This window comes from Apodemus sylvaticus, chromosome 10 (assembly GCF_947179515.1).
Source record: "Apodemus sylvaticus chromosome 10, mApoSyl1.1, whole genome shotgun sequence".
Classification (NCBI taxonomy): domain Eukaryota; kingdom Metazoa; phylum Chordata; class Mammalia; order Rodentia; family Muridae; genus Apodemus; species Apodemus sylvaticus.
In genome coordinates this window covers 16,268,367-16,295,938 of record NC_067481.1, presented here as the reverse complement: position 1 = coordinate 16,295,938, position 27,572 = coordinate 16,268,367, and the positions used below count along the sequence as shown (strand labels likewise).

The 27,572-nt window shown below is 48.3% G+C and overlaps 1 protein-coding gene across 10 annotated transcripts in view; it reads right to left on the bottom strand.

Moving 5' to 3' along the window:
- The window catches only part of Pecam1 (platelet and endothelial cell adhesion molecule 1), a 97,143-nt gene that overhangs the window by 40,070 nt on the left and 29,501 nt on the right, over nucleotides 1–27,572 (bottom strand). For 9 of the 10 annotated variants that reach the window (XM_052196386.1, XM_052196388.1, XM_052196392.1 and 6 more), the window contains exons 2-5: nucleotides 21,324–21,669; nucleotides 21,207–21,233; nucleotides 3,950–4,243; nucleotides 1,048–1,350 (exon numbers count right to left, since the gene is read on the bottom strand). In XM_052196386.1, the coding sequence (XP_052052346.1) occupies nucleotides 1,048–1,350; nucleotides 3,950–4,243; nucleotides 21,207–21,233; nucleotides 21,324–21,357 (658 nt within the window). In that variant the 5' untranslated portion in view covers nucleotides 21,358–21,669. The remainder of the gene's footprint in view (nucleotides 1–1,047; nucleotides 1,351–3,949; nucleotides 4,244–21,206; nucleotides 21,234–21,323; nucleotides 21,670–27,572) is intronic. The other variant, XM_052196387.1, reaches the window with a different exon arrangement.

Genomic DNA, 27,572 nt, shown 5'->3' with positions numbered 1-27,572 from the left:
TGGAGCTGTCTCCCTAGCTCTGGAGCTGTCTCCCTAGCTCTGGAGCTGTCGTCTCCCTAGCTCTGGAGCTGTCGTCTCCCTAGCTCTGGAGCTGTCGTCTCCCTAGCTCTGGAGCTGTCGTCTCCCTAGCTTTGGAACTGTCATCTCCCTAGCTCTGGAGCTGTCTGTCTCCCTAGCTCTGGAGCTGTCGCCTCCCTAGCTCTGGAGCTGTCTCCCTAGCTCTGGAGCTGTCTCCCTAGCTCTGGAGCTGTCGTCTCCCTAGCTCTGGAGCTGTCGTCTCCCTAGCTCTGGAGCTGTCGTCTCCCTAGCTCTGGAGCTGTCATCTCCCTAGCTCTGGAGCTGTCTGTCTCCCTAGCTCTGGAGCTGTCGCCTCCCTAGCTCTGGAGCTGTCTCCCTAGCTCTGGAGCTGTCTCCCTAGCTCTGGAGCTGTCGTCTCCCTAGCTCTGGAGCTGTCGTCTCCCTAGCTCTGGAGCTGTCGTCTCCCTAGCTTTGGAACTGTCATCTCCCTAGCTCTGGAGCTGTCTCCCTAGCTCTGGAGCTGTCTCCCTAGCTCTTTTTCCGCTCTTTTGGTTCCTCTTCCTTTGCAGCCCCTCCCCCAGTGGATTTAGATTTTCCCAAATGCCGGTCAAACTTCCCACCCCATGTTTGTATCTCTAGTCCTCTCTTTCATTTCTACTTTGAGAGAGGGTCTCACTCAATGGCCCAGACTGCCCTTGAACTCTCAATCCTCCTGCCTCAGCATCCTGAGTAGGTGGGAATCGCAGGCCTGCACCGTAACACCCAGCTGCTGTTCCTGCACCCTACTTATTCTTTTTAGTTAATGTTATTTATTTGGCTCATGGGAGAAAGAGTCTCATAGCTGGGGGCTAGTCTTGAACCTCTGAACCCCCAGGGGTCACTAGGACTGGGATTACCATCTGTGCTAACAAGCTTATAATTATGAGAGCAGGTGCCCCAAAAGGAGGCACAGTTTCTCTGATTCTGGGCTCCTTTTTGACACATGCGACCTGTCACCACAAAGGCTGGTAAAGAGGTCAGGGTGCTGACCATGCACGGTGACATATTCGCTCCTGACGAATTCCGAGTCCGCCACTTTGCTTCCAGACAGGACCCCAGCCTGGCAACGAAACACCAGCACGTGGTCTTGCTCCTCAATGGGGAAGTCCATGAGCACAAAGTTCTCGTTGGAGGTCTTCTCTCTCCTCTTCTTGACTAACTTCGTCTCCAGTTCTACTTTCTCAATTTTAAAAATGATCGGCGGCTTCTCTTCCTGCACGGAACAATTGACTGTCACGACCCCGCCTTCTGTCACCTCCTTTTTGTCCAGTGTTATCTTGGGCTCAGTTACGCCTTTAGAGAATGAGAAGTACAGTTAGGATCAGTTCCTCATAACGGCCCACAGCCCTCTTCTGTCCCCGCGGCTGAGCCGTGATCAGTGATCAGGTGATCACTGATGGCATCTGTGTACCTGGCACTGTAGTGTACAGTTTAAAGATATAATACCATGGTGTTCTCAGAGGTTTACCTTCGGAAGGTGGTACAACTAGATTCCCAACTGGTGCAGTTTAAAAAGGAAAAACCTAGGCCGGGTGTGGTGGTGCACGCCTGTGATCCCAGCACTTGGGAGGCTAAGGCAGGTGGATTTCTGAGTTTGAGGCCAGTCTGGTCTACATAGTGAGTTCCAGGACAGAGTGAGTTCCAGGACCACACAGAGAAATCCAGTCTCAAAATAAAAACAAAAACAAAAACAAAACAAAACAAAACAAAACAAAAAAAAAAAAGGAAAAACCCAGGTGTGGCGATGCACGCCTTTCATCCTCGTTCTTAGGAAGCAGAAACAGGTAGATCTCTCTGAGTTCAAGGCCAGCCTAGTACACACACACACACACACACACACACACACACACACACACACACACACACACACACAGTGAATTCCAGGACAACAACATAGTGAGCTACATAGTAAGACCCTGTCTCAAAAAAAAAAAGTCAGTATTTAATAATGTTACTTCAGAGCCGGGCAGTAGTGGCGCACGCCTGTAATCCCAGCACTCTGGGAGGCAGAGGCAGGTGGATTTCTGAGTTGGAGGTCAGTCAGCCTGGTCTACAGAGTGAGTTCCAGGACAGCCAGGGCTACACAGAGAAACTCTGTCTCAAAAAAAAAACCAAATCCAAAAACAAACAAACAAACAAAAAAGTTACTTCAGCTGATGCTTCCATTGTCTCTATTAGTGTGTGAGTTCAAGCACTCGCACGTGGACCTCCATGTGGGGGCTACAGGCCAATACTGGGCATCTTCCTCAGCTGTTCTCCGCCTTACCGTTTGAGCTGGATCTCACTGAACTTGTATCTCACTAATTCAACTAGGCTGAAAGGCCAGCAAACACCAGGCATCCTCCTGTCTGCCCGCACCCCCAACTGTAGCATTATAGGCACATCCCAGACCCACGAGTACTGGGGATCTGCCCGTTCATGTCTTTCATTTTTTACAGACTGAGCTATCCCTGGCCTCTGTTGTAATTTATTGACTGCCTACCTCAAGCCTGGGACTTTACCCAGGATATGAAAAATAGGCCAGTTGTTGTCTTTGTTTTGAGACAGGGTTTCTCTGTGTAGCCCTGGCTGTCCTGGAGCTTGCTTTGTAGATCAGGCTGGCCTCGGACTCACAAAGATCCACTTGCTTTTGCCTCCAGAGTACTGGGATTAAAGGCATGTGTTTTTCAACAACTTCTGCCTGTCTGGAATAGGCTAGAATTAATCTCTTTGAGATTTTATAGCTCAAAAGAGCAGACAGATGTGTGGGGTTGGGGTTGGGGTTGGGGGAGGAAACATGTTTCAAACAACTAAAACACAGCCTGGGAAATGCTCTGTGAGGTGGCGAATGCTCTGTGAGGTGGCGTCATCCCAAGAAGAGAGTAAATTTGCCCAGGCTAAGATGGCATAGCATCACAAGGTTACCTGGTAGGTTACCTCATGGGCCCACCATGGTCTGTGTTGTTCACCATGCACTAATGACTGTACCTCATGCAGCTGTACACCAATTGGAGGGAAACTACCTGTTATCTTCACTTCATTCATGAGGATTCAAGAGTTTCATGTTCTTGTTACATATTACTTATTATTTGTTTGGTGTTGTGTATGGTTCCTATGGTGTAGGTGTGGAGGTCACGAGACACTATGGGAGTCAGTCCCCTCCTTCTACTGTGGGGGTTCAGGGCATTGAATGCCTCTCACCAGGCTTCACAGCCTCCCAGGTACCTCTGTGGCCCCTGAACTGTAGAATGGCTATTGGACTTGTCCAAACTGCGGCTCAGGCATCGAGACTACAGTCTAGTGGGTTTTGTTCTGTCTTTCCAGATAGGGTTTCTCTGTGTAGCCTGGTTATCCTAGAACTCACTCTATAGACCAGGCCGTCTTGAACCCACAGAGATCTATCCACCTCTGCCCACTGAGTGCTGGGATTAAAGGTGTGTACCACCAAGGCCCGGCTCACGGGACACAGCCTGTGGTGGTCTGTCATTCTCACAGAGGAGCATAAACACTGTAAGGACTGGTACCCTGGGAGAAATCAACTCTATTGAGAAAGTGCTAGAAGAAACTCAGTAGCAGGGTGTGTAATGCCAGTGCATGCGCAGGAGATTGACGCCAGCTGGGGCTGTGGGGAGACTGCGGTTCAGAGAGGGGGCTGGGAGAATAAAGTGTAGTCTGTGACATAAGGAGGATGGGGAGGGGTGTTCCCAAGGCCGGGACATCATCCAAAGGAGGAAGTCCTGCCCTCACACAGTGGGAGTTTCTAAAGTCTAGAGTTTCAGGTCAGGATGCCAGGCAGCGAGCAGGAAAGGTGGGGCTTCACGGAGAGGGAAACAGCGTGACTGGTGTCACCATGAGCATCACCAACATGAGCACCGTCACCAGCCTGCTGTGTCGTCCAAGCCCCCAGACTCACCATTCACCTTCACCTGCTGCTCCTCCGTGGTTTTTTCCTTGTTGTTCAGGATCACGGTGCATTTGTACTTCCCTGAGTGGAAGACCCGAGCCTGAGGGATGACGTAGCTCTCTGTGGGCTCCCTGGAGGAGACGTTGTACACCAGCACATCGTCCTTATAGAACAGCACCAGGTGCTGAGGCCTGGTTTCTGAGGTGGTGCTGATGTCCACAATGCACCGCAGGGTCAGTCTGTGCCCGTTCGCCACCTCCCAGGATGGCAGGCTCTCTATGTGGATGCTGTTGATGGTGAAAGCTGAGGAAAGCAGAAGGAGGGCAGATGCTGTTACCTCAGAAACAGGATCGTTCAGAGAGACACAGACCCATGCACACACCACACACACACGTACCACACATACCCCCTCACACACATACCACACCACACACATCACACCACACACATAGCCCCTCACACAACACACACACACACCACACCACACACACACACATACACCACACACATACCCCCTCACACACCATACCATACACATACACACCACACACACACACACACACATACACACACCACACATACCCCCCTCACACACATACTCCCTCACACACATACCACACCACACACTGCAGCACACCACATATCACACTAGACTGCTTCCTCTGCCTTATTTTGTATCTCTATTTTCTTAATATTTAAAATGCTTTCTCTAGTAACTATTTTCAAAACCCTGTGGAAAAATACAGATCACATCATACAAAATTAAGGCACGCTATCGGTCAGATGTGGCGCTAACATCTGTAAGTTCCAGCATTTGGAAGACTAAGACAGGGAGAATGCTAAGAGCTCAAGGCCAGTGCAGGTCCCAGATAGAGATTGGGTCTCACTTAAAAACTTAAATGAGAGCGAAGGAGAGCTGTAGGATTCTAGCAGATTCAAGGCCAACCTAGGTTACACAGTGTATCTCAGGCAAGTCAGTGAAGTTCTAAAATCTAAAATAGACAGCCAGCCAAACAGACAGGTAGATGTGTTGAGGGAGGGCTGGGGATGCATTTCAGGGATTGGGTGCTTGCCTAGCATGTAAAATGGCCTGGGCCTGTGTTCAATCCCTAGTACCACAAACAAAAGCATATCTTGAGGCTGGACGTATAGCTCAGAGATAGTGAACATATGCTGTGGTTTCAGAAGGGGAAAACAAGCTTTAGAAGAACAGTCATTACCTGAAATAGATGTATGCGGGTGAAAACAATAAACTCCCTAGGTTGTGGCCAGCAGGAGTTTGTCATCTAAGTGGCCTCAGAGTGTGGGACGTAAAACCATGTCAGGAAGTCTGGTAAGGTAGAGCAGGTTGAGACCTGGAGACTCGGTGGGCACACACATGAGACTTCCTGCTCCCAGCCAGACTCTTGGCCTGGAACTCGTGCCAACTCCTCACAGAAAAGAAACGTGCCTTATAGTCACATAGGCCCAAAACAGTTCTCCATGCTTATGAAGTACCTAGAGGCCTGGAGGGCTTAGTCAATAAGCCTTCCCAGACATTCCCCTCGGTGAAAGATATTTAATCTCAGGTCCACCCTGAGAACTGGGTATGGTATGGTATGTTTTTTTTTTTGTTGTTGTTGTTTGTTTGTTTGTTTTGCCAGGAGCAAACAATAAACTGTTTAGAACCACAGACTGTCTCTTCCATCCAGATCCATCGTGGGGAGCCATGGAGAAGACATTAGACGATAAAAACACAGCTTGATTCTACCACAGAAGGCCTCTCCGTGCTGCCAGTCACCACTGCCACCAAGTCAGCCTTAGCCAAGCTAAGGACAATCACCACTGGGACAAGCCAGGGCTCCCCTTCCCACCCCCACCCCCAGCCCAGGCTAGACACTGTCCCCAGCCCAAGGACCCCTGACTCAGTTCTCAGCTTCTCCTTGATTCCTCCTGGGTGCCTGAATGAGCAGGAAAATCCCCTACAGCCCTGCACCTGCCCCAGCGGCAGTGGAGTAGGATAATCTAATCGCAGTCAAACTCTCCATGTTATGCCTCCCCAAGAGGCCGTGCCCAAGGGCAGGGAGGATAAGAATCCACAGCAGAGGTGTCGCCAGATGGGGAATTTATTTTATCTTTTTATGCAGAGTTTGATGTAGCCTTGCACTTCCTCTAGCTCATTGTACAGCTGAGGATAACGGAACTTCTGGTCTTCTTGCCTCTACCTCCTAAGTCCATGGTTCATCCTTCCTAATGCTGTGACTCCAATACGGTTCTTCATGCTGTGGTGACCCACACACACCATAACGTTACTTTCCTTATTATTTATAACTGTGATTTTGCTACTGTTATGAATCTTAATGTAATATCTGATATACGGCCCCCAAAGGGATCTCTCTCGACCCACAGGTTGAGAACACCTACTTAGGTTAGGTGTCCCAAGTGATGGGATAGGAGCTTGTGTCACTGGGCCAGGTTTACAGAGACACAGATGAAGGCTTACACCCTTACACATAAAATGAACAAACCTAAAAATAAATCTAGAGACAATTTTATTTTTACATAATTTAAAGCTAAACATACGGACGGACTCACACCTGTAATCCCACAGTAGGAAACTGAGGCAGGGGGTTCCCTGTAAGCACAAAGCATACATACACACATAAGAAACCGTAAACGGGAGCTCCTCTGGCCTGTTTATGAAGAGATAGCATGCTACACACGGCACACAGGGTGACACCTTCACGCCTAGCAGGTAACCGGGGAAAACCCAAAAATGCATGTGGCTATGAAAGATTCGAAGACTGGAGATGGTGGAAGATGTCACAGGTACTAGGTCCCAGGTACATAGTGATTTGAATGAAAATGGCTCCCAGAGGCCATTGGGAAGTGGCACCGTGAAGAGGTGAGGCCTCGCTGGAGTAGGTTGTGGGGTCACAAGGCTATGTCCGCTGTCTGGACATGCAGGCCCAGAGCAGGAGGAAGCAGTCCTACTCCTGATGGTCTCAGGATGAAAGTTTCGGGGTTTGGATGAATTTTGATCTCAACCTTGTTCTGGAAGAGCTTGGCAGTTCGCATGGCTTTCAAGGCCCCACAGTGGGTGTGGCCTTGTTAGAGGAAGTGTGTCACTAAGGGTGGGCTTTTGGGTTTCATATGACCAAACCAGACTCAGTGGCTCTCTCTCTGCCTCCTGGGGCTCCAGATGTAGAACTCTCAGCTACCTGTCCAGCACCATGTCCACCTGTCTGCAGCCATGCTAATGACTGACCAAACTTCTGAGTCGTAAGCCAGTCAATGAAATGTTTTCTGTCATACAAGTTGCTGTGGTCATGGTGTCTCACTGCAGTGATAAACTCTAAGATAGGTAGAGAAGTTGTGCCAGCTAAACAGAGAGCCCTATGGCTTAGACAAGGCTCTCTAAAAGTTCAGTTCCTACCCAGTGAGAGGAAAACATTCATAGGTCATGATCACCATGTATGTTACATGATAGTTGAAATCGCCTCATTGACAAACCAGGAAGGACACCAGGAATGGTGATTATACCACCATGACACACCCTCACCAACTGTGCCAGATTGACTGAGGGAAAGCATCTGGGCTAAATTTTGTCCCCTAACTAGATCCACACGTTAAGTTGTAGCCTCCGGTCTTGTCGAATGTGACTAGGTGGACCTCAGGCCTCTACTGAGACCATTAAATTAAATTAAAAATGAGGCCTGTACCGTGTACTCTAAATCCGCTAGGTGTGTCTTGTGAACACAGATCCCATGTGAAGACATGGCTGAGGAGAGGGGATTGCTATAAATTTGATGAGACCAGTCTGGGCTCCTTCATCCAGGGCCAGGAGCCAGGTTTGTCAAGCACTTTGATCTTGGCGTTCTAGCCTTCTGAGAAACAATACGTTTCTCTTTACTTACCAGTCTGTGGTGTTTGCTACGTGAGCCTAAACAGACTAACAAGGATGGAGCTACACATGGCAGCTCATGCCCATGAATGTAGCACTCAGGAGACTGACGCAAGATTGTCATTGTGAACCCAAGGGCTTGAGCTACGAAGTAAACTCCTGCCTGGCTGGGGGCAGAGTTAATAGAATGCTTCTCAGCATGGAGGATGAAGCTAAGGGTGCCATCCCCAACACGACCTTTAAAAAGAAAAAGCCAGTGAGATGGCTCATCAGGTAAAGGCGTCTGCTGCCAAGCCTGGTGATCTGAGTTCAATTCCAAGAACCCACGTGGTGGGAGGTTCTACGCCATCACCCTGGCCTACGCCATCACACTGGCCTACACCATCACGTTGTCCTCTGACCTACATATGTGTGGAATGGCTGTCCTCCTCCAAATGAATTTTTAAAAAATGTAAAGAAGAAACTAACACCCTGTCTACACACACACACACACACACACACACTTGACATGGTGGTACACATCCTTAATGCCTGCGCTCAGTTGACCAGTCTGGTCTACACAGCATGTTCCATGCCCTCCAGGGTCTACATAGTAAGACCCTGTCTAAAACAAATGAACAGACCCCCCCACCCCCAGGACAAACAAAACCCAACACTCACAAAACTGTCTTATAGAGGGGCAGAGGGCATGGTTCTATTTGCTTGCCATGTGGGAGCCCTGGGTTCAGCTGCAGCACCAGGAAAAGGAAAAAAGGAAAAAAGGAAAAGACTGAGAACTGGTTTCCCAGCGCTAAGCAAGCCAGGCCGGGGAGTGCAGCCGACTCATTCCTAGACTCCGAATCCTCATAAGCCACCAACGGGTCTTGTGAGTTTCTCTTTCCTCATAAGCCACCAACGGATCTTGTGAGTTTCTCTTTTAGATCCAAAAGTTCTCTAATTTCAACGAACTTCTTGTCATGTAGAGGGAGGAAGACCAGGCGCTCAAGGTCAGCGGTGGGCTATGCAGCAAGTCTGAGGCTAACCTGGTCTACATATTGAGACCCTGTCTCAAAAAACAAAAACAAAACAAAACCAAATAACACATAAAGCAGGGGCTAGGGCTCAGTGGGAGAAGTTGTAGGCCAGACAGAGCTATATAATGAGACCCTGTTTTAAACAAGCAAACAAACAAAAAATAGAATAACTAACGGGTGGTTCCCACATGTATCAACTTCTCAAAGCAGAGACGGCTGTCCAGACCCTGCTTGCGTCTTTGAGAAGGTTTTGGGGTTTATGTCCTCCAAAAGGTTACATGAATATAAACAGGGAAAAGAGGAAATGATTCTATACTATTCACTGTAAAGTGAGACATTCTCAAGAGTTGACCTTTTACCAGGAAATGAACGGCCACAGGCCACCTCTGCTGTGGGCAGAGCAGTTAGTTATTTCAACCACAGTTGTTAGCGGTGGGTCCTACTCAGCCCAGGCTCACATCCCCCTGTGATGTGATGATTACATACTGTGGAGGTCGACCGGAGGTTTTTTTATCCTCCTGCTGTCACCTCCCAAGAGCTGGCTCCCAGGTAGGGGTCATCACTTTTGGCTTAGGAGATGTTGAGGAGTGAACCTACGACTCTGAGTGGAGCGTGCTAGGCAGGCGTCACATCCACTGGGGACACAGCATCGTTCTTAGCACCGGGGAGAACAGCAGGGAAATGGGAGCTGGAATCTGTCTGTCTGTCACAGAATAAATGGGAGTTTTAAAGCTTCATCTCTTCTCTGTTTCTAGAAATTTAGTTCATGCAGAACAACTTGTAACATCGCAATGTCCAAACTGGGGGTGTAGATCAGCAGTAGACCATGTGCCTAGCATGCATAAGGTCCTTGGTTCAATTCCCAGGACTGCCAGAAATAAATAAACCTATGAGTTCTTTAGGCTCACAGATCTGTTCTTACTCTGTGGTCTCCACCCTGGTTAGGGCAACTGTATAGACAGCATCCTGAACAAGCCACCTTTAGCTAAGTAGGGTTGAGAGTTGTTTTTGTTGTTACTACTACTACTACTACTACTACTACTACTACTTGGTTTTTTGAGACAGGGTTTCACTGTGTATATCTGGCTACCCTAGAACTCACTCTGTAGACCAAACTGGCTTCTAACTCACAGATCTGCCTGCCTTTGTCTCCTGAGCTCTGGGATTAAAAGGTGTGCACCACTAAACCTGGCTATTTGGAAGTTGTTGTGTTGTTTGTTTTTTAACTCCTGTAGTCTTTCTGCTTCTATTTTTTGAAATGGGAATACTAACACATGTGCATTTCTTGGGAATTTTTTTTTCTTGGTGCTAGGAAATCGAAGCTAGTGCCCTTCGGATTCCAGGCAAGCACTCAGCTCAGCCACTGAGCCACAACTCACCCAGCCCCACTCCCCTACCTCCATATTTGTATCTCAGACGGTGACTGAGGCAAGGCACCCGTGGTAATAAAGAACCTGGACCTGATGGATAATCCCTTCTCCCTTCACACTGCAGGACAATGATGACAGGAAACACTAAAGGCCTCTCCAGGCCAGGAACTATCTCCAGCGCTGAGTGGGTCAGTGATGCCCCGCCCCCCAACTTCATAATAGGTGCAAAAAAAATTAAGTTCGAACAAAACATTACATACAACTGTTCATACTATTGCTCCTTCTGTTGTTTGTTTTTTTATCACATGCATGAGTGTATTCTGCATATGGGTTTATGTACATTAATACAGTGTCCGGTTCCCTGGAGCTGGAGTTATGGGCAGTTGTGAGCTGCCCAACATGGATGCTAGATACCCTTCCTCTGCTAAAGCAGTAAGAACTCTTAACTCTTGGGCCATTCCTATCTTCCACCCCCTCCTTCCCTCCCCGCCTTTTAAGAGGCAATCTAGGGGCTGACTCAGCAGTTAAGAGTACTGACTGTTCTTCCAGAGACCCTGAGTTCAAATCCCAGTAACCATATGGTGGCTCACAACCATCTGTGATGAGATATGACACCCTCTTCTGGGGTGTCTGAAGACAGGGACAGTGTACTCACATATAATAAATAAATAAATCTTAAAAAAAAAAAAAAGAGAGAGAGAGAGTCAATCCAACGAAGCTAGTTAATCAGCTGGAATTTCAGGAATGCTCCCGAAAGGGAGTTCCTGTCCACCTAAATAAGGACAAGCTAGAAGGAACTTTTCTTTCTTTGAAAGGAAGTCTCCTGCCTCCAGGCCACTGTGAACTGTTATTTGAAACATCCTACCCAATGGCCCTTGTAATTTCTCTTCTTTTCTATTTCCTCTTCCCCCTGATAGAGATCAAAGTCTGGGGGCAGGAGGTGGGGGATGGGGGATACCCTGAGCATTCAGTCTCTGAGACCCACCCTCACACACTCTGCCAAGATGCTGCCCCACTACCCTCCATTGCAAAAGCATGGCTTTCTCTCTCCTTTGTTTCCCTGAAGTTTTTTTTTTTAATACAATATTTTTTTTTAAATTTCCTTATTATATGTAAGTACACTGTAGCTGTCTTCAGACACCCCAGAAGAGGGCATCAGATCTTGTCAGAGATGGCTGTGAGCCACCATGTGCTTGGTATGATTTGAACTCATGACCTTTGGAAGAACAGTCGGTGCCTTTAACCACTGAGCCATCTCTCCAGCCCCTCCCTGAAGTTTTATAACTTGGCTGCTCTGTTGTTTCTCTCAAACTCTAACTGTCCTCAAGGTTAATTAAATAATAATAATAAAGTAATAAATTTTAAAAAATCCTCAATTAAACACCAAGTGTAGCTTTTTGTTGTTGTTGTTGTTGTTGTTGTTGTTGTTTTGAGACAGGGACTCACTAGGTAGCCCTGGCTGGCTTGGAACTCAGTAGGTAGATCAGGTTGGCCTCGAATTCACTGAAATCCACCTGAGTTTCTGCCTCTTGAGTGCTGGGGTTAAGAGGTATGCTTGGCATGTGTGGCTTTAAAAAAAATTATTTACTTATTATATGTTAGTACACTGTAAGTGTCTTCAGACATTCCAGAAGAGAGCATCAGATATCATTAGGAAAGGTTGTGAACCATCATGTGGTTGCTGGGCTCTGAGCTCGGGGCCTCCAGAAGAGCAGTCAGTGTTCTTAACCACTGAGCCATCTCTCCAGCCCATGTGTGGCTTTTGTAAGGAGGATGGTGTCGGCACGGGTGAGTTCTCTGATACACATCCACTTGTGTAACACACACCTGGATCACCGGAAGGAGCGTCCTGTCGCCACTCAGTCAGCAGAGGAAACACTGCAGAAAACTCAAGGAGCCAGGTGCCGTGGCTCAGGCCTCTGATTCTAGAGCTCAGGAAGCAGAGAAAAAAAGAACTGCCAAGAGTTCAAGGCCTGTCTGGTCAACAGTGCAAATCCCAAGCCAGGCAGGATCACATGGAATCCCTGCTTCAAGGAGAGACGGGCGTGCAGGGCAAGAGAGATGGCTTGGTGATTAAGAGCATTTGTCCTTGCAGAACTAGGGTTCTATGCACCCACAAGGCAGCTCACGGTCATCTAATACACATACACATGAAAAAAAATAAAAATAAAAATAAAAATAAAAATAGGGCTGTTGAGACAGCTTAGCAAGCAAAGGCACCCGAGTTTGTGGATCCCAGGACTCACAGGGTAGGAAAGAATAAACTCCCGCAAATTGTTCTCTGACCTCTAAAAGGACATCACAGAGTGCACACAAAGCTAAGGCACACACACTAAATAAATATGCGTTAAAAGTTTAAAATAGAGGAAAGAAAATTTCCAAAATGAGCCAGGCCCAGGCCAACTTCCCACCCAAAGAGAGACTATAACCAGTGTCTGTATCATGGCTGCCGCTCTGCCCTAGACATCCCTGAACAAGATGCTCGTCACATCTCCCACACTGCACCAGGGCTATCACAGGACAGTTTACCCCAGTGGAGCCAGGATGCTCTCTGTTAGTTACAGATGTGTGCAGCTTCATCTAGGCAAGCTCTCTCCTCCAGGACCTCTGCCCTGGCTCAACCCAGCTGTCATGTCCCACGAGAGCAGCTCAGAAGAAGAGGGTGTCTCACGGGATGAAGAACTTCAGTGCAGCCACAAGAGTCAGCTTGAAAGCAGTTGCCCAGGCTTAGTCAGTCTTTGTGGAGTAACTTTGACCTTGACCAAATGGGTCTATCATCACGTGAGATCCTGAGCCAGAGTTACCCCGCAAGACTGGGTGAGGGGCTGAATGTATGCGATTTTCAGCCAGAGTCTTGGAGTACTTCAAGGTTTGTTGTGGTTTTTTTTTTTATATATATTTGTTTATTTTAAAACAATCTTGCTATGTAGCTGAGGCTAGCCTTAAACTCTTCACAATCCTCCCTTGGTTTCCAAAGTTCTGGAACTACAGCGTGAGCTGGCACACCCTTCCCCCAGCCCCTTTTATGTTCTGTTAGTACAAAGTTCCCAAGCTTTACTGAGCACTCCCTCTGTAACCTTGGCAGCCCTGGAAAGCCCCACCTCCCAGATTCATCACTCCAAGTACTGCAGTGGGAGTGTGCCCACTGGCCAGGCCTGTGCGGTAATTTTATTTTATTTATTGTTTGTTTGAGTCAGGATTTCTCTGTGTAGCTCTGGTTGTCCTGGGATAGTTCTATAGAGCAGACTGGCCAGGAACCCACTGTGTAGCCAAGGATTAGCATGGGTTTTGAGCTTTATGACTTTCCTGTCTCTACCTCCCAAGTCCTAGGCATGTACCGCCATGTATGGTTTAGGCAGTGTTGGGGATCAAACCCAGGGCCCCATGCGCGCCAGATGAAGTCTGAGGAACATTCCCAGTCTTGTTCACTGGTCTTTGATTTTGCAAAATCAAGCAAACAAAATAATACACCCAACAGATCTTGAGAATTATCTTTGTCTATAGAACAGAATTTTTACTCCTCTCTATAAGTAAATCCCGCCCACCTCCCACACATGAAGTGCTGCACAGAAGTCTATTGCCAGCATAAAGCACAGTAACTATTTACAGACTGGGGTGCACGGGATGTTGGAAGTGTCCCACAGGTCTCCCATTACGCACAACTGTATTTTCTGGCGGGCCCTCCACCCCTTCCACACACTCCTCATTAAGCCTCGAACTGTTCAAAACGGTTAATGGCAAACAGCTTAAAGAGTTCGGAGAGAGAAGGGTCTACAAAGGGAGTTCCAGGACACTCAGGGCTACACAGGGAAACCCAGTCTGGCGGGAGGAGGGGTAGGAACAAGGCTAAACACTAATGGTTTAGTGGTGGGACTTCCTTCCATAATCAAGGTCCTCTTAGCAAGACCAACCCTTACTCCCCGCGCCCCCAAGCCACCTGGTTCTCAACCTGGAAATGACTCAGAGTTGTGGGGGAGGGGAGGAGGAACTACCCACTATTGTCAGGAAAAATTACAGAGTTCCTAGGAAGCATGAGTCCCTAAGGCACTTCCTTATTATCACACAGGACATGCTGGCCCATCTGCCCTGGGGACTCTCAAGCGTGGCCTCAGTTCGCTTCAAGTTCCCACTCACGTGACTTTTATCCAACTACAGTGCCCCGTACTGGGTGTCCAGGAAAAATAAGAACTTACCCCTGCTCTCTAGAGTGCAGGCTGGTGGGTAATTGACTATAGCTCAGTCAGTGATGCAGAGAGGTAGGGATTGCCCAGGAGAGAACACAGTGTGCTGGATGTGCCCCGGATTGAGTCTGCTCGGCCGGAGGCAGGCCAGCTGGTGCGCACTCCAGAAGAGCATGTATCAGGGCAGGAGCGTAAGACACCACCGCATTCTGGGCATGAGCAGTTCCGGGAGCAGAGTGTGGGAAAGAGGGGTCAGTGGGTCAGGATGGTAATGCCAGAAGGAACTGGAGTTCTGGGAAAAATCACCATAAGGGGCTGGAGAGATGGCACAGCGGTTAAGAGCACCGACTGCTCTTCCGGAGGTCCTGAGTTCAAATCCCACCAACTACATGATGGCTCACAACTGTTGCATGAAGAGATGCAAATAAAAAACTATGAGCTAGAGCGAGTGGGGGTGGAGGGTGGGGAGGGGGGTTGGAGGGCTGGGGGGGTTGGAGCAAGAGGTAGAAAGGGAAGGGGGAAATAAATAAATAAATAAATAAATAAATAAATAAATAAATAAATGGGAAATCACCATGGCCCCAGACTCCACGGTGCCAGGGACTGTTCAGGTGGAAATGGAGGAGGCTGGGCAAGCAGGTGGGCAGAGCAAAGGTTGTACGTGACTCTCAAGGGAACCAAAAGCGCTGTATCTCTAGAGTGATGGAAACCTTCTAGAACTATACAAGGCTGTAAGTGCTCTTAATGTCAATATAGTATAAAGGAAGGTAAAGTGGCACACACCTTTAATCTCAGCACTGAGGAGGCAGAGGCAGGCAGATCTCTGAGTTCAAGGCCAGCCTGGTCTGCACAGCGAGTGAGTACCAAGATAGCCAGGGTCTCACAGGGTCTCAAAATAAATAAATGAATACAAATTTTAAAAATAAATTTTAGATTATATTTTATTTTTTAATGCCTGACTTGATTGACTGAAGGACTTGAAAAATGGAAGACAAGTTTCCTGGCTACTGATAATGTCAGGCAAAAGATAAGAGTGGGGACCACAGCCTTACATCTGAGGGGAAATCTGAAGACCTGGCAGATAAATGTACAGTAGGCTCAGAATTAAAACCTGAGGTTCAGGGAAGAGACCAGTATGGAACAGAGAACCAGACAGCATGCTGGAGAGGGAGACTGAGAGTCTCAGAGACAGGAACAGGGCTGGGCAGAACCAGTCTCCCCTGGGTGCAAGGAAAGAGGGTTTCTGAGGGAGAGAAATTGGAAGGAAATCCTAGGTCAAGAGAAGCCGGGATCCCGGTATGATCTTTAGTCAAGGGCAGCAAAAGTGACGGGATGGAAAAGGCTTGGCATCAGGTGGTCTTTGGTGGAGCTGAGATTCCAAGCAGAGGCTGGCCTCAAAGTTCCCCTGAGAATGGAAGCAGCTGGGGCCCGGGGTGGGGGTCCTTGTGGTGAGGGAGGGATAGGCTCAGGCCCAGGTGGGCCAGCAGGGGCCTGGCCAGCCTGAGGGAAGGTGCCTGTGCTCTGACACCAGAAGGGGAACCAACAGGATGGGTGGGAAGGCAGATTAGCCCGCAGCCAGGACTAGGTCCAGGGAGTTCCCTCCAGTCTGAGGCAGGCTGAGGTGGGCCACAGGCCTGAGAAAAGGGTCAAGTTTGGCCAGAACCTGACTTGCAGAGTCGGAGAAATCAACTAGAAAAACAATAAAACCTGCATTTCACATACTCCACTCGGGTGACTTGGGAGGCAGAGACTGGCTTGCTTACCCCTAGGGTTGACCCTGCACAGCTGGGTCTCAGTGGCCTGGATCATAAAAAACCTATCAAGGATCAGAGGGGTCCGCAGGCACACCATTAGGCCTACCTTGTGGAGCTGATGCAGGAAGGAAATGGTTCTCTAAACTAATCAAGAGGCCCTTCCTATCTCAAAGATGCCATCAACGCCATTAACTCAACAGCTGCAATTCTCTTGTTCTAGTCTGGACAGGGATGTCAGCGTCTTCCTTGGAAGGTTGGAGGTGATCGCCAAAGCATCACTGACTGGTTTTTGTTCTTTTGGTTTTCTTCCTTCCTCCCTTCTCCTCCTTCTCCTTCTTCCTCTTCTCTCTCCTCTTCCTTCTTATTCTTATATATATATATTTTGGATTTGTTTTTTTTTTTTTTTTGAGACAGGGTTTCTCTGTGTAGCCCTGGCTGTCCTGGAGCTCACTCTATAGACCAGGCTGGCCTCGAACTCAGAAATCCGCCTGCCTCTGCCTCCCAAGTGCTGGGATTACAGGTGTGCGCCACCACCGCCCAGCCTTATTCTTATTCTTTTTTTTTTTTTTTTTTTTTGAGGCAGGGTTTCTTTAGGCTGGCCTCAAACTCAGAGCTCTCCCTGCCTCTGCCTTCCGGGAACTGGGATTACAGGAAGCCACCACCACCACCAGCAGCAGCAGCCTGCCATCATTTTGTGTCTTGAGACAAGATCTCATGTATTGACATCTGAGCTCCTGCCCCCACCCACTTCCCGAGTGTGGGGATAGTAAGGCCTGTACCACCGTGTCTGGCATAAGCTGTGCTGGGACATCTTCCTTCTAAAGCCTTTCCTGGAGAGATACTGGGCCATCTCTGGGAACCCAAGAAAGGGACCAGCTAGTGTAAACTCACTCTCTTAATGTTCCCTACAGGGTTGTATAGTATTCCCTCCTGGCTTTGTTCTGAATCTTTGCCGTGTATTGAGTTTTACTGTGCCCCCTTGGGCAGACCCTCCTCTAAAGTACTCAAGCTGATGCCTTTCTACACTGTCCATTTGTCAGCTCAAAGAGAAATCTGCACCCTAAACCCCTACAAGCAGGCCAGGTGGCCTCTGAAGGGGGACCCCGTGCCATCCGACTCACCCCGCTAGAATTGTTTTCGGGACTCAGAACTAGAGCGTCTGGGCTACATCAGTCAACCTCACTGCCTCGCCTGCTCTCGAAAGCCTTAGAGAAATTTCGGGATCAGCATAACATCCTTCAGGACCGAATTCGATTACTTGCAGAGCTGCAAGATTAGATCTGACTCCCGGTAAGGATGGGATCTGTGCCCTTAGAATGGGACTGCTTTGGCACCAACAAATCCTAACAGGTTTGAGATGGGGCCCAAAGATACAGCCCCCAGACAAAAATTCAGCCTCAAGCTTCCTCCTACGTAAAGGCTTTTAGTTCCCTCCCACGCTGGCTCCTCCCTTAGGACTCCTCCTCATTCTCAAACTCACACTTTTACTTTAAAGTGTTTTACCCTCGGAACTTCCCCCTTACCAAAACAATGAGTGCTAGGTAAACCATCACAGTCACACCCAACGCAAGCGAGAGGGCTCTAAAGGCACAACTCCAACAAACGACCAATCAGATTAAGGAAGACCTGATCTTGACACAACAAACCTAGTCCCCCTACCACATCAGATAGATGCCCCGGCTACAATGTCCTCCAAAACTGTGGAAGAATAGACTTAGTGATGCTCCCCAAAAGTGAGGCATCGGTGCTTTCCTAGGGGAAGAAGCCTGTTCCTAAGCAAGCCAACATGGTCTACTACGGAAGAATGCTAAACAATTCCCAGAAAGACTCAGAAAGGGTAGACAATATCTTCCGCAAGGATACCTGGACTTCTTGGGGCCATGGGTCAGTCCCTTGGCAGACCTGATCACTACGGTTGGACTAACTTTGCCCTTTGGTCTCGGCCTTCTCAACCATCTCACCATATAAAATAAATAAATTTTAAAATTTATCATTTATTATATGTAAGTACTCTGGAGCTGTCTTCAGACACTCCAGAAGAGGGTGTCAGATCTCATTATGGATGGTTGTGAGCCACCATGTGGTTGCTGTGATTTGAACTCAGGACCTGCAGAAGAGCAGTCAGTGCTCTTAACCACTGAGCCCTCTCTCCAGCCCCCCACCAAGTTCTTTCAAAGGGTCACTCAATTCTTCATGGCTAGAAACTACTAGCCACTACCTTGCCTGGAAGGGACGTCAGAATGCTCCTTCCACCATTGGAACTGTCACCCCACTCTAGCTGGAAGAAGACCTCCCTCCCAAAACTACAACCCTCCCTCCCCCACCCCCCACCTTCGCTTGCTCTTTCTTTCTTTCTTTCTTTCTTTCTTTCTTTCTTTCTTTCTTTCTTTCTTTCTTTCTTTCTTTCTTTCTTTCTTTCTGAGACAGGGAGGGTTTCTCTATATAATAGCCCTGGCTGTCCTGGGACCCACTTTGTATACCAGGCTAGCCTCAAGCTCACAGAAATCCAGCTCCAGCCCCCTCTTCTTTCTACCCTTTCATATTTGGGAATATATTACATAATAGTCCCAGGCCATGAGGAATTAAGTTGGGCTGCGAGGGGCAATAGTCCTGCTGTGGTGGTGCACGCCGGTAATCCCAGCACTCTGGGAGGCAGAGGCAGGCAGAATTCTGAGTTGAGGCCAGCCTGGTCTACAGAGTGAGTTCCAGGACAGCCAGGGCTATACAGAAAAACCCTGTCTTGAAAAAAACAACAACAACAAAAAACCCCAACAACAACAACAACAACAAAATGGCTCCGCCCCAGCCTGACTGGTCAGCTCTACCTGCAGAAACAAGGTGCCCGAGGATCAAAAAGAACCCACCCTGCTTCCAGTCCAGCTACAGAAAAATAGCTGTAACTTCCTGGTAGCTATGCACACACACACACACACACACACACACACACACCTCCCCAGCCCCTCATCCTGGGGGAAAGGTTGAGGCCCCTCCCAGTTCCAACAAAGCAGCTTCATTTCAGTGTGTTGCTGCTTTTCTGCCTCATGTTTCTTACAGCTGGTGTCTTGAGAGAGAGAGAGAGAGAGACAGAGACAGAGAGAAGGGAAGGAAAGAAACAAGCTATGAGGATCTTGAGAAGCAAGACCCCTCTAGGACAGGAGACAGAGAGTGCTGGGGTGGAACTGCCTAGCATGCGGAAAGCCCTGGGTTTGACTCCCAGCGCTTTGTAAACCTGGTGTGGTGTATGCCTATAATCTCAGCCCTTGGGAGAGGAAAGTAAGAGGACCAGAAAGTCAGTGCCATCCTGAGCTACACAGTGAGTCTCAGGTATATGACACCCTGTGTGCGAAAGAGAGACGGGTGGGGGTGAAGATGGGGGTGGGGTGGGGTGGAGGTGGGGGGTGCAGATGCTGGGGGAAGCGAATAGGGCACAAGTTTAAATTATAAGGGAGGGCTAGGAGTGATTGCCCGGATCATTTATTTACTAATCCCTGCAGACAGTGCAACTACGTCTCCTCCCTTATGCCAATCTCAACTTTACCCTGCTCCGTGCCACCGGGTCTGGGGATGATCTGCATTTTACAGCCAGGCGAAAAGGTTTCAAGAAACAAAGCAAATCTGGGCTGAGTGACACCAGGGTGGTGGCACACAGCTGAGAACCCAGCACTGGGGAGGCTGAGGCAAGAGGATTTAGAGTTCATAGGCAGCCCGGGCTACACAGTGGGTTCACGACCACCTTAGCTTACCGCGTGAGAGACTCCGGTCTCAAACCAGACAAGATGAGCAAAGCCAAGCCCACCCCCCACCCCCACCCCCGGAGATGTCTGGGTTCTGGGCAGTGAGATCAGAGAGCTGACAACCCCTGACATCCTAGGCTGAGTCACGTCTTTCTGAGGCTCACGGATTCCACCGTTAAGTGGGGGATGACTTGAAGATAATACAGTCTGTCTCCAGGTGTGGCCATGGGAGCGGGAAGCCTGAGGAAGCATGGACAGACTCACAGACCACAGCCCTCCCCACCCTGGGGCCACAGCTCCATACCCGGCCCCACTCAGCCCAGTCAAGTTCCTCAGCTCAAAAAAGCCTGCAGCCCAGCATGCCCAGCCTTCACACACTGAAATAACTTTTGACTGACCAGAGAGTGTAACCTGTGGTGGCTTTCTTCCTGACCCACAGCCCCTGGGCTGGGCTGAGCCCCTTCCTTTGAGTCTCTGGATCAAGCAAGACAAATCCCCTTAATCTGAAAGATTTGAAGGTTCTGAACCAGCTCTCAAGTGGATGGACTTTAAGGACAGACAGAAGCCTCTCAGTGCGCAAACTCAGAAAGGCTCAAAGAGGAATGGAGCTACCCAGGCGGGTGGGAACGGGAACGGGAACGGGAACGGGGACCTGGCCAGTCCTGGCCTCTCCTTTCATTTAATCCCTTAGGAGAGAGGGAGTCCTGATAGTATTTACTATCCGCTCCTTCAGACGTCATTGTCTGTCAAGTCAACTGGGTCTCATTTGTAAATTAAAACAATTGAAAGAAAAAAATATTTTTTTAGTTTGTTTTGGGGCGGGGGAGGAGTAGGTTTTGTACTGTTTCAGACAGAGGTCTCTCACATAACTACTGACCTTCTATGCCTGCCTCCCAAGTTCTGGGATTACAGACACCAAACCCAATAAAGAGAAGAGTTTGAAAGTAAACAGAGATGTAGTATGCTGTAAAAAGAAATAGTTTAAGACAGAAAGACCATAAACAAATAAGGAATCACTGGGATTTAAAAAAAAAAAAAAACGCATCTCTCAAATTCCAACAAACAGAAAACCACCAAGATCTGAGACTGTTCGGCGATGCTCGCCGCCAATGCTGTCTCTAAAACACACTCTTTGAAGCTTGACTTAGAACAAGCTTTCGTTTTAAATGCCTATATATATATATATACACACACACACACACACACAAAGACAGCATCCACTTTAGATTTTTCTCAGCTGTTGTAAACACCAACCCTAAGCAGTATGACATGAGTTAAGAATTTCAGAAAAGAGACAAGGAAAGAAACCATGTAAAAACACCGGGACTTACAGTTTTCCTGGGCCTGGAGGCTTGCATCTGAAACAGAAAGAAAAAGAAAACCAATCTGTTGATTTCACTAATTCAAGTCTCCTGAAAATGGAAGCGAGAAGTAGGTTAAAAACTCACAGAGCGGCAGCGTGAGCAGCAGAACCAGGAGCATCTTGTCTGTGGACTGAGGCCCACCTCAGCTGAATCCTGAAAGATTCCAGCAGACTGAGGAACACAGCTAGTTCTGCCTTCCGGCCATGCCTCGGGGGCAGACTTCTCTTCCCTGCCACAGACCAGAAGCCTGCTGTGTGAAAAGCAGAAACAACTCTGACAACCTCTCCAGGCGCGCGGAGACCAGCTCTGGTACTTGTCAGGTAATGGCGGCCATAGCTGGAAACCAAGAACAATGAGGTCTGGGCTGGCCTGATATCTCCTCAGGAAATGACTGGCCTTCCGGAGGGACCACTGAATCCAGAGGCTTTGTCTAGAAGAGGAGAAAACAACAACAACCAGAAAAACCCCCAGAAGTTGCATTTGCCTCAAGTTCTTGAGCGTTTGGGGACTTCTCCTGACAGTGTACCCCGATCCAGTCACAACAGACAGGACGAGAAATTTCTATTTCCCTCCCTTCAGCTTCCACCCAAGAGTGCTTTTCTGGGATACTGAGTAAGGCCTGTCTGCCTTTCCTGTGGACTCCCGGAGGGGGCTGTGTCCGAGCAGTGCAAATCTCGGCCTCCTTTTCTTCAGTGGCTCCCTTCTCTGACAATGCGCAGTACTTCTGAGGAGCGCTGCTTCCCAACAGCACCACTGGTGACTCAGTAGAAAGAGGGATTTTCTTAAGCCTCTGCAGTGTGTGTGTGTGTGTGTGTGTGTGTGTGTGTGTGTGTGTGTGTAGTCCACACTACTCTCCCCACTCCAAATTCCCAACCTTTAAAAAAAAAATTGTGTATGTGGAAGTAGGGTAGAACGCATGTGTACTACTAGATGTTTGAGGGGTCACAGGTCAACTTGTAGAAATCCTCTCCTTCCATTATGTGAGTCCCAGGATCAAACCTAGATCAGCAGGCTTGGCCGCTGGCACCTTTACCCAGCGAACCATCTTGTCCCCCTTTCAAATACTTATGTATCTTCATGAGAGAATGAATATGTGTTTTGAGGGAGGAGTGCCTGTGTGCCTGTGTGTGCTTGGAAGCCAGAAGAGGTTGTCAAGTTCTCCAGAGCCACTGGGATCTGAACTCCATTGCTCTTAACTGCTGAGTCATCTCTCCAGCCTCCCTCCTCCCGATACCCTCCTCCCTCCGTCTTCTTTAGTGTCGGAGGGATTGAAGCCAGGGTCTCAGGAATGCCTAGAACATGCTCTGCCACCGAGCTAGCATCCCTACTGCCTTCCTTCTTCCCTTCCTTCTTTATTCTGACCCAGAGGATGGCTAAATTGCAGGCTGTCTTTGAGCACGACCCTCCCCATCACAGACAAACAACTGAGATTACAGATGTGAGTAGCCTTGCCTCCTAGGGTCTGTTCGTTTGCTTCTGTATTATTTTGGGACATAATCTCATGATGTGACCCTCTCCTGAACTCCAGGCTGGCCTTGAACTCATAAAGATTGGTCTGTGTGCCTCTACCCCCAGAATCCTGGAACTAGAGGTGTGTTCCGCCACACCTGACTTGTGGTTCTGTTTGTTTTGAGGCAGGGTCCTCTGAAACTGTCTGTACCGCAGCTCACTACGGAGCCAAGAATGACCTTTAACCTCTGACCCTCTGGCGTCAGGCTCCCTAGGATTGCAGACTTGTGCTACCACACCTGACTTATGTGGTGCTCAGTGGTAGGGGCACTCTATCAGAACTGCAGCCCTGGGCTCCAACTAATGTGTTTTTATTATTATTATGCCTTTTTCTCCCCAAGACAGAGCTTTTCCAAGAAGTCCTCATCGTCCTACAACTTGCTCTGTAGACCAGACTGACCTTGAACTCAGAAGTCCACTGGCCTCTGACTTCTGAGTGTTAGGATTATAGGCATCCAACACCATGCATGGCAGCTTTTTTATTTATTTGTTTGTTTTTTTGGTTTTTTGAGACAGGGTTTCTCTGTTTAGTCCTGGCTGTCCTAGAACTCACTTTGTAGACCAGGCTGGCCTTGAACTCAGAAATCCACCTGCCTCTGCCTCCCAAGTGCTGGGATTAAAGGCGTGAGCCACTACTGCCTGGCAAGCTTTTTGTTTTTAATCTTTTCTTCCTTCTTTCTTTTCGTTTCCTCCTCTTCTTTCATTCTGTTTGTTTGATTTTTTTTAAGATTAATTTATTGTTATATCTAAGTACACTATAGCTGTCTTCAGATGTATCAGAAGAGGGCAGATCTCATTACGGATGGTTGTGAGCCACCATGAGGGTGTTGGGATTTGAATTCAGGACCTTTGGAAGAGCAGTCAGTGCTCTTAACGGCTGAGCCACCTCTCTGGCCCGTTTTTTGTTGTTGTTGTTGTTGTTGTTGTTTTTGAGACAGGGTCTGAGTAGCCCTAGCTGTCCTGGAACTCACTCTGTAGACCAGGCTGGCCTCAAACTCATCATAGAAATCGCCTGCCTCTGCCTCCTGAGTGTTGGGATTGAAAGTGTGTCCTACACTGCCCAGTGTTGTTAGGTTTTGTTGTTGTTCTTACTTTTTGAGACAAGTCCTCACTAGTTCTCCCTGCCTCGGAAAACCGAAAGAAAGAAAAAAAGGGACCAGAGAGAGAGTCAGTAGAGGTGCCTGCCACCAAGTCTGATAACCCAAGTCTTAGAATACAGCAGGAGAAAAGCGACTCCCATGAGCTGTCCCCTGATCTCCTCACAAGCACAGTGACCGATATGCACACCCCTTCCACAATAAACAAAGGAACGACTAAAATTTTTAAATTACTAATTAATCGAGTTGCCTTTTGCTTGTGTGTAATCTTTTTCTACCTTCTTTCCCTCCCCCGTTCTTAGTGAAGCCCTTGATGGGAAGACAGGCAGGGAAGGCTGCCTACAGCTGTGTGGACTCCTTGGTAACGGATCAAGGATCTGACCCCTACACTGCTAACCAAGAATGAGTGCCCTGATGTGTCACTAGACTGGACCAGATCCACTAGATCCCATCAGGTCCCTATCCTCTCATGGCTGCTTCTTCTTCTCTTCCTCCTCCTCCTCCTTCTTCTCTTCCTCTTTTCCTTCTCCTCCTCCTCCTTCTCCTCCTCTTCTCCTTCTCCTTCTTCTCCTCCTCTTCTCCTTCTTCTTTTTCTTCTTCTCCTCCTCTTCTACTTCTTCTCCTCCTCCTTTCTTCTTCTTCTCCTTCTCCTCCTCTTCTTCCTCCTCTTCGTCTTCTTCTCCTTCTTCCCCCTCTTTCTTTTCCTCCTCTTTTTCCTCTTCCTCCTAATCCCCCTTTCCTCTTCTTCCTATTTCTCCTCCTCTTCCTTTATCTCCTCCCCGCCTCCTCTTTCTCTTCCTCTCCCTTTTCTCTTCCTCCTCCTCCCCCCTCCTCCCTCATTCACCTAAAGAAGTACACGTGGATCATTTCTGTGTGTTGTGCTCCTGTGACAAGTGACACAGGCCCGTATCACACCTAGAAAGCTGCCCACTGGCCTAAACTTCTAGAGGCAGCCTTTCTGAGGAGCTGCAGTGGGTGGTCTGGAGAGGAGGACAGGGCAGGTGGCAGACCCCGTGTATAGGCACCAGGCCAGGCAGACCTCCATCCACTTCTAGACTGTGGTGACAGTAAACATGACTCAGAGCCCCGCGTCCCCAGCCTGTGTGCAAGGCTCTACTGAACCTTGGAAAGTGGCTGTGGAGGACTAATCCCCTATGCACAGACATCAGGCCCAGCCCAGCCAGAGTTTGTGCCTGCAAGAGTGTGTAGGACAGAGTGCTAGTCTCTCGTCAGACGTTTACAGATGAGTTCATCCCTCACCTAGAATGGGGCTAACATGACCATCTACCCATTGCGTGCATGCGTCAGGAAGCTCCGATGGGAACTAGCATTCGCAAGCCACGTAACCCTCAGAGGACACGGTCAGTCAGCTGGAAACCATTAAAGGATTTCACGAATTGAAATGAGGTAGACATGAGTCCTTACGGCTCTGGTGCAATGCCCGAAAGAAGGTGGGGGAAGTGGGCAGAGGTACTGAGCGATACAAATTGATACAAGTTTTAAAAACTTGATACAAGTTTTAAAAGATGGTGAGATTTCCTCTGTAGAAACTGCAGGGATTGAGGAAGAACAGGTGCCCTGTGACGTAGAGGAAGAGGAGAGGTTATCTGACCTGGTTAAAGATACCCAGAGGCAGGCATCTGCTACCTCTGCGGTTGCACTGGAGGCCTCAGACGCAACGTACTTATCTACTGCAGATGTCTGCAGTAGGAGGGTCCAGGGGAGGAAAGTTCATCTTCAGAGGGTGGGTGTCCTGCTTCCATTTTGTCCTCTTATTTTCACAATAATAAATATAGGAGCCAGGGATATTGCTGCCTGGGGACTTGTCTCACTCTTGAGAGTTTATCTCGCTTTCTCTTAATAAATCTAGTGACACTTTACTTAAAAAGACAGGGACTGGAGGGATGCTTCTATAGTTAAAGAGTACTTTTTCTTACAAAGGATCCAGGTTCAGTTCCCAGCACCCACAGGAGGCTCCAAACTGTTGGTAACTTCGGTTCCAGGGCATGCTCTGCTCTCTTCTGACTTCCATGAGCACACGCTGTGTGTACATATACGCTGGCACACACACACTCAGATACATTTCTAAAAAAGTTAAGTCTATAAAAAGCCAGGTGGTGGTGGTGCACACCTTTAAACCCAGCACTGGGACGTAGGAGGAGGACCTTCATGAGTTCAAAGCCATCCTTGACTACACAGTGAGTTCTGTCTAAGTTAGCCTGAGCTTAGAGGGAGAGACTACCTCAACGATATAGCAAACAATTACTACACGTCAGGCCTTAAATAGGTGAAGGCAGCCAGGCAATGATTGGGGTGGGGGGAGAGGAAGGGACAAAGGAGAAAGAAAGAGAGATGGCTCTATGGTTAAGAGCACGGGCTGCTCTTCCAGAGGACTTGGGTTCAATTCCCAGCACCCACATGGCAGCTCACAGCTGTCTGTGACTCCAGTTCTAAAGGATCCAATACTCTTACACAGATACACATCCAGGCCAAACACAATAAACATAAAATAAAAGTAAATTAATTTTAAAAATAGGGAAAGAGGTAGAAGTTAGTTTTTGTTTTATTATTACTATTACTACTACTACTACTATTACTACTACTACTACTACTATCATCATTTTAAAATGTTTTTGAGACAGGGTCACACTATACAGCCCAGGCTAGTATCAATCCATCTGCCCCCGAGTGTTGGCTTTTTTATTAAAAGATGTATATATTTTTATATTACATGAACATTTCACCTTTGTGTAATATGTGCATCACATATGTGCCTTGTGCCTGAAAGAAGCCAGACGGGGGCATCGGACTCCCTAGATTAGAATTACAGAGAGTTGTGAGCTGCTTTGTGGGAGCTGGGTCCTCAGCAAAAGCAGCAAATATTTTTTTTAAGATTTATTATTATTTTTTAAGATTTATTTTTTTATTTTACATATATGAGTACACCGTAGCTGTCTTCAGACACACCAGAAGAGGGTATCAGACCCCATTACAGATGGTTGTGAGCCACTATGTAGTTGCTGGGAATTGAACTCAGGACCTCTGGAAGAGCAGTCAGTGACCTTAACCACTGAGCCATCTCTCCAGTCCCCGTCCCCCCCCCCCCATCCCCCAGCAAATATTCTTAACCATTCTCTGGGTTCTCACACCAGCATTTCTGTTTTCAATAACTCTATGGTATTCCATATGGTAGCCCAAGGGATTAACCCTGACACACATTACAAACAGGGTAACACCCCACAGGATGGGGATCGGGACTTCATACTTTTGGGACAACTCTCAGCCTCCCACAGAGAGCGTCATGACCCATTTTATAGACGGAGCAATCGAGGGTCATGGGGTGATTACAAATGGCTCCTCATTCCTGTCTTATGAAAGCCAACTAATTTGAAACTCAACAGTTACTGAACATCCTGGGTTGATGCCAGCTCTCCTCAGGACCTCTCGGGTGAAGCCTGTCTCCAGAACACCATCCACAGAAACACCAGCCCTTCCCAGGGCTGAAGTAATCTATTTCCCAATATCATTTCTCTCTCAAATCAGACAGCACTCACTGGGTGAGGCTGGAGACTTCGAGGGGCCAGGATGCTTCTCCAAGACAGGCCTGGAGCCAGAGGTGTCGGGAGGAAGCCATGGGACATGGAATGGCTCTGGGCTGGGCCCTGGGAAACAGACAAGTGGCAGCCCTGCCCTCCAGAGCGGTGTGGGAGGTTGGCTCATTAGTAGA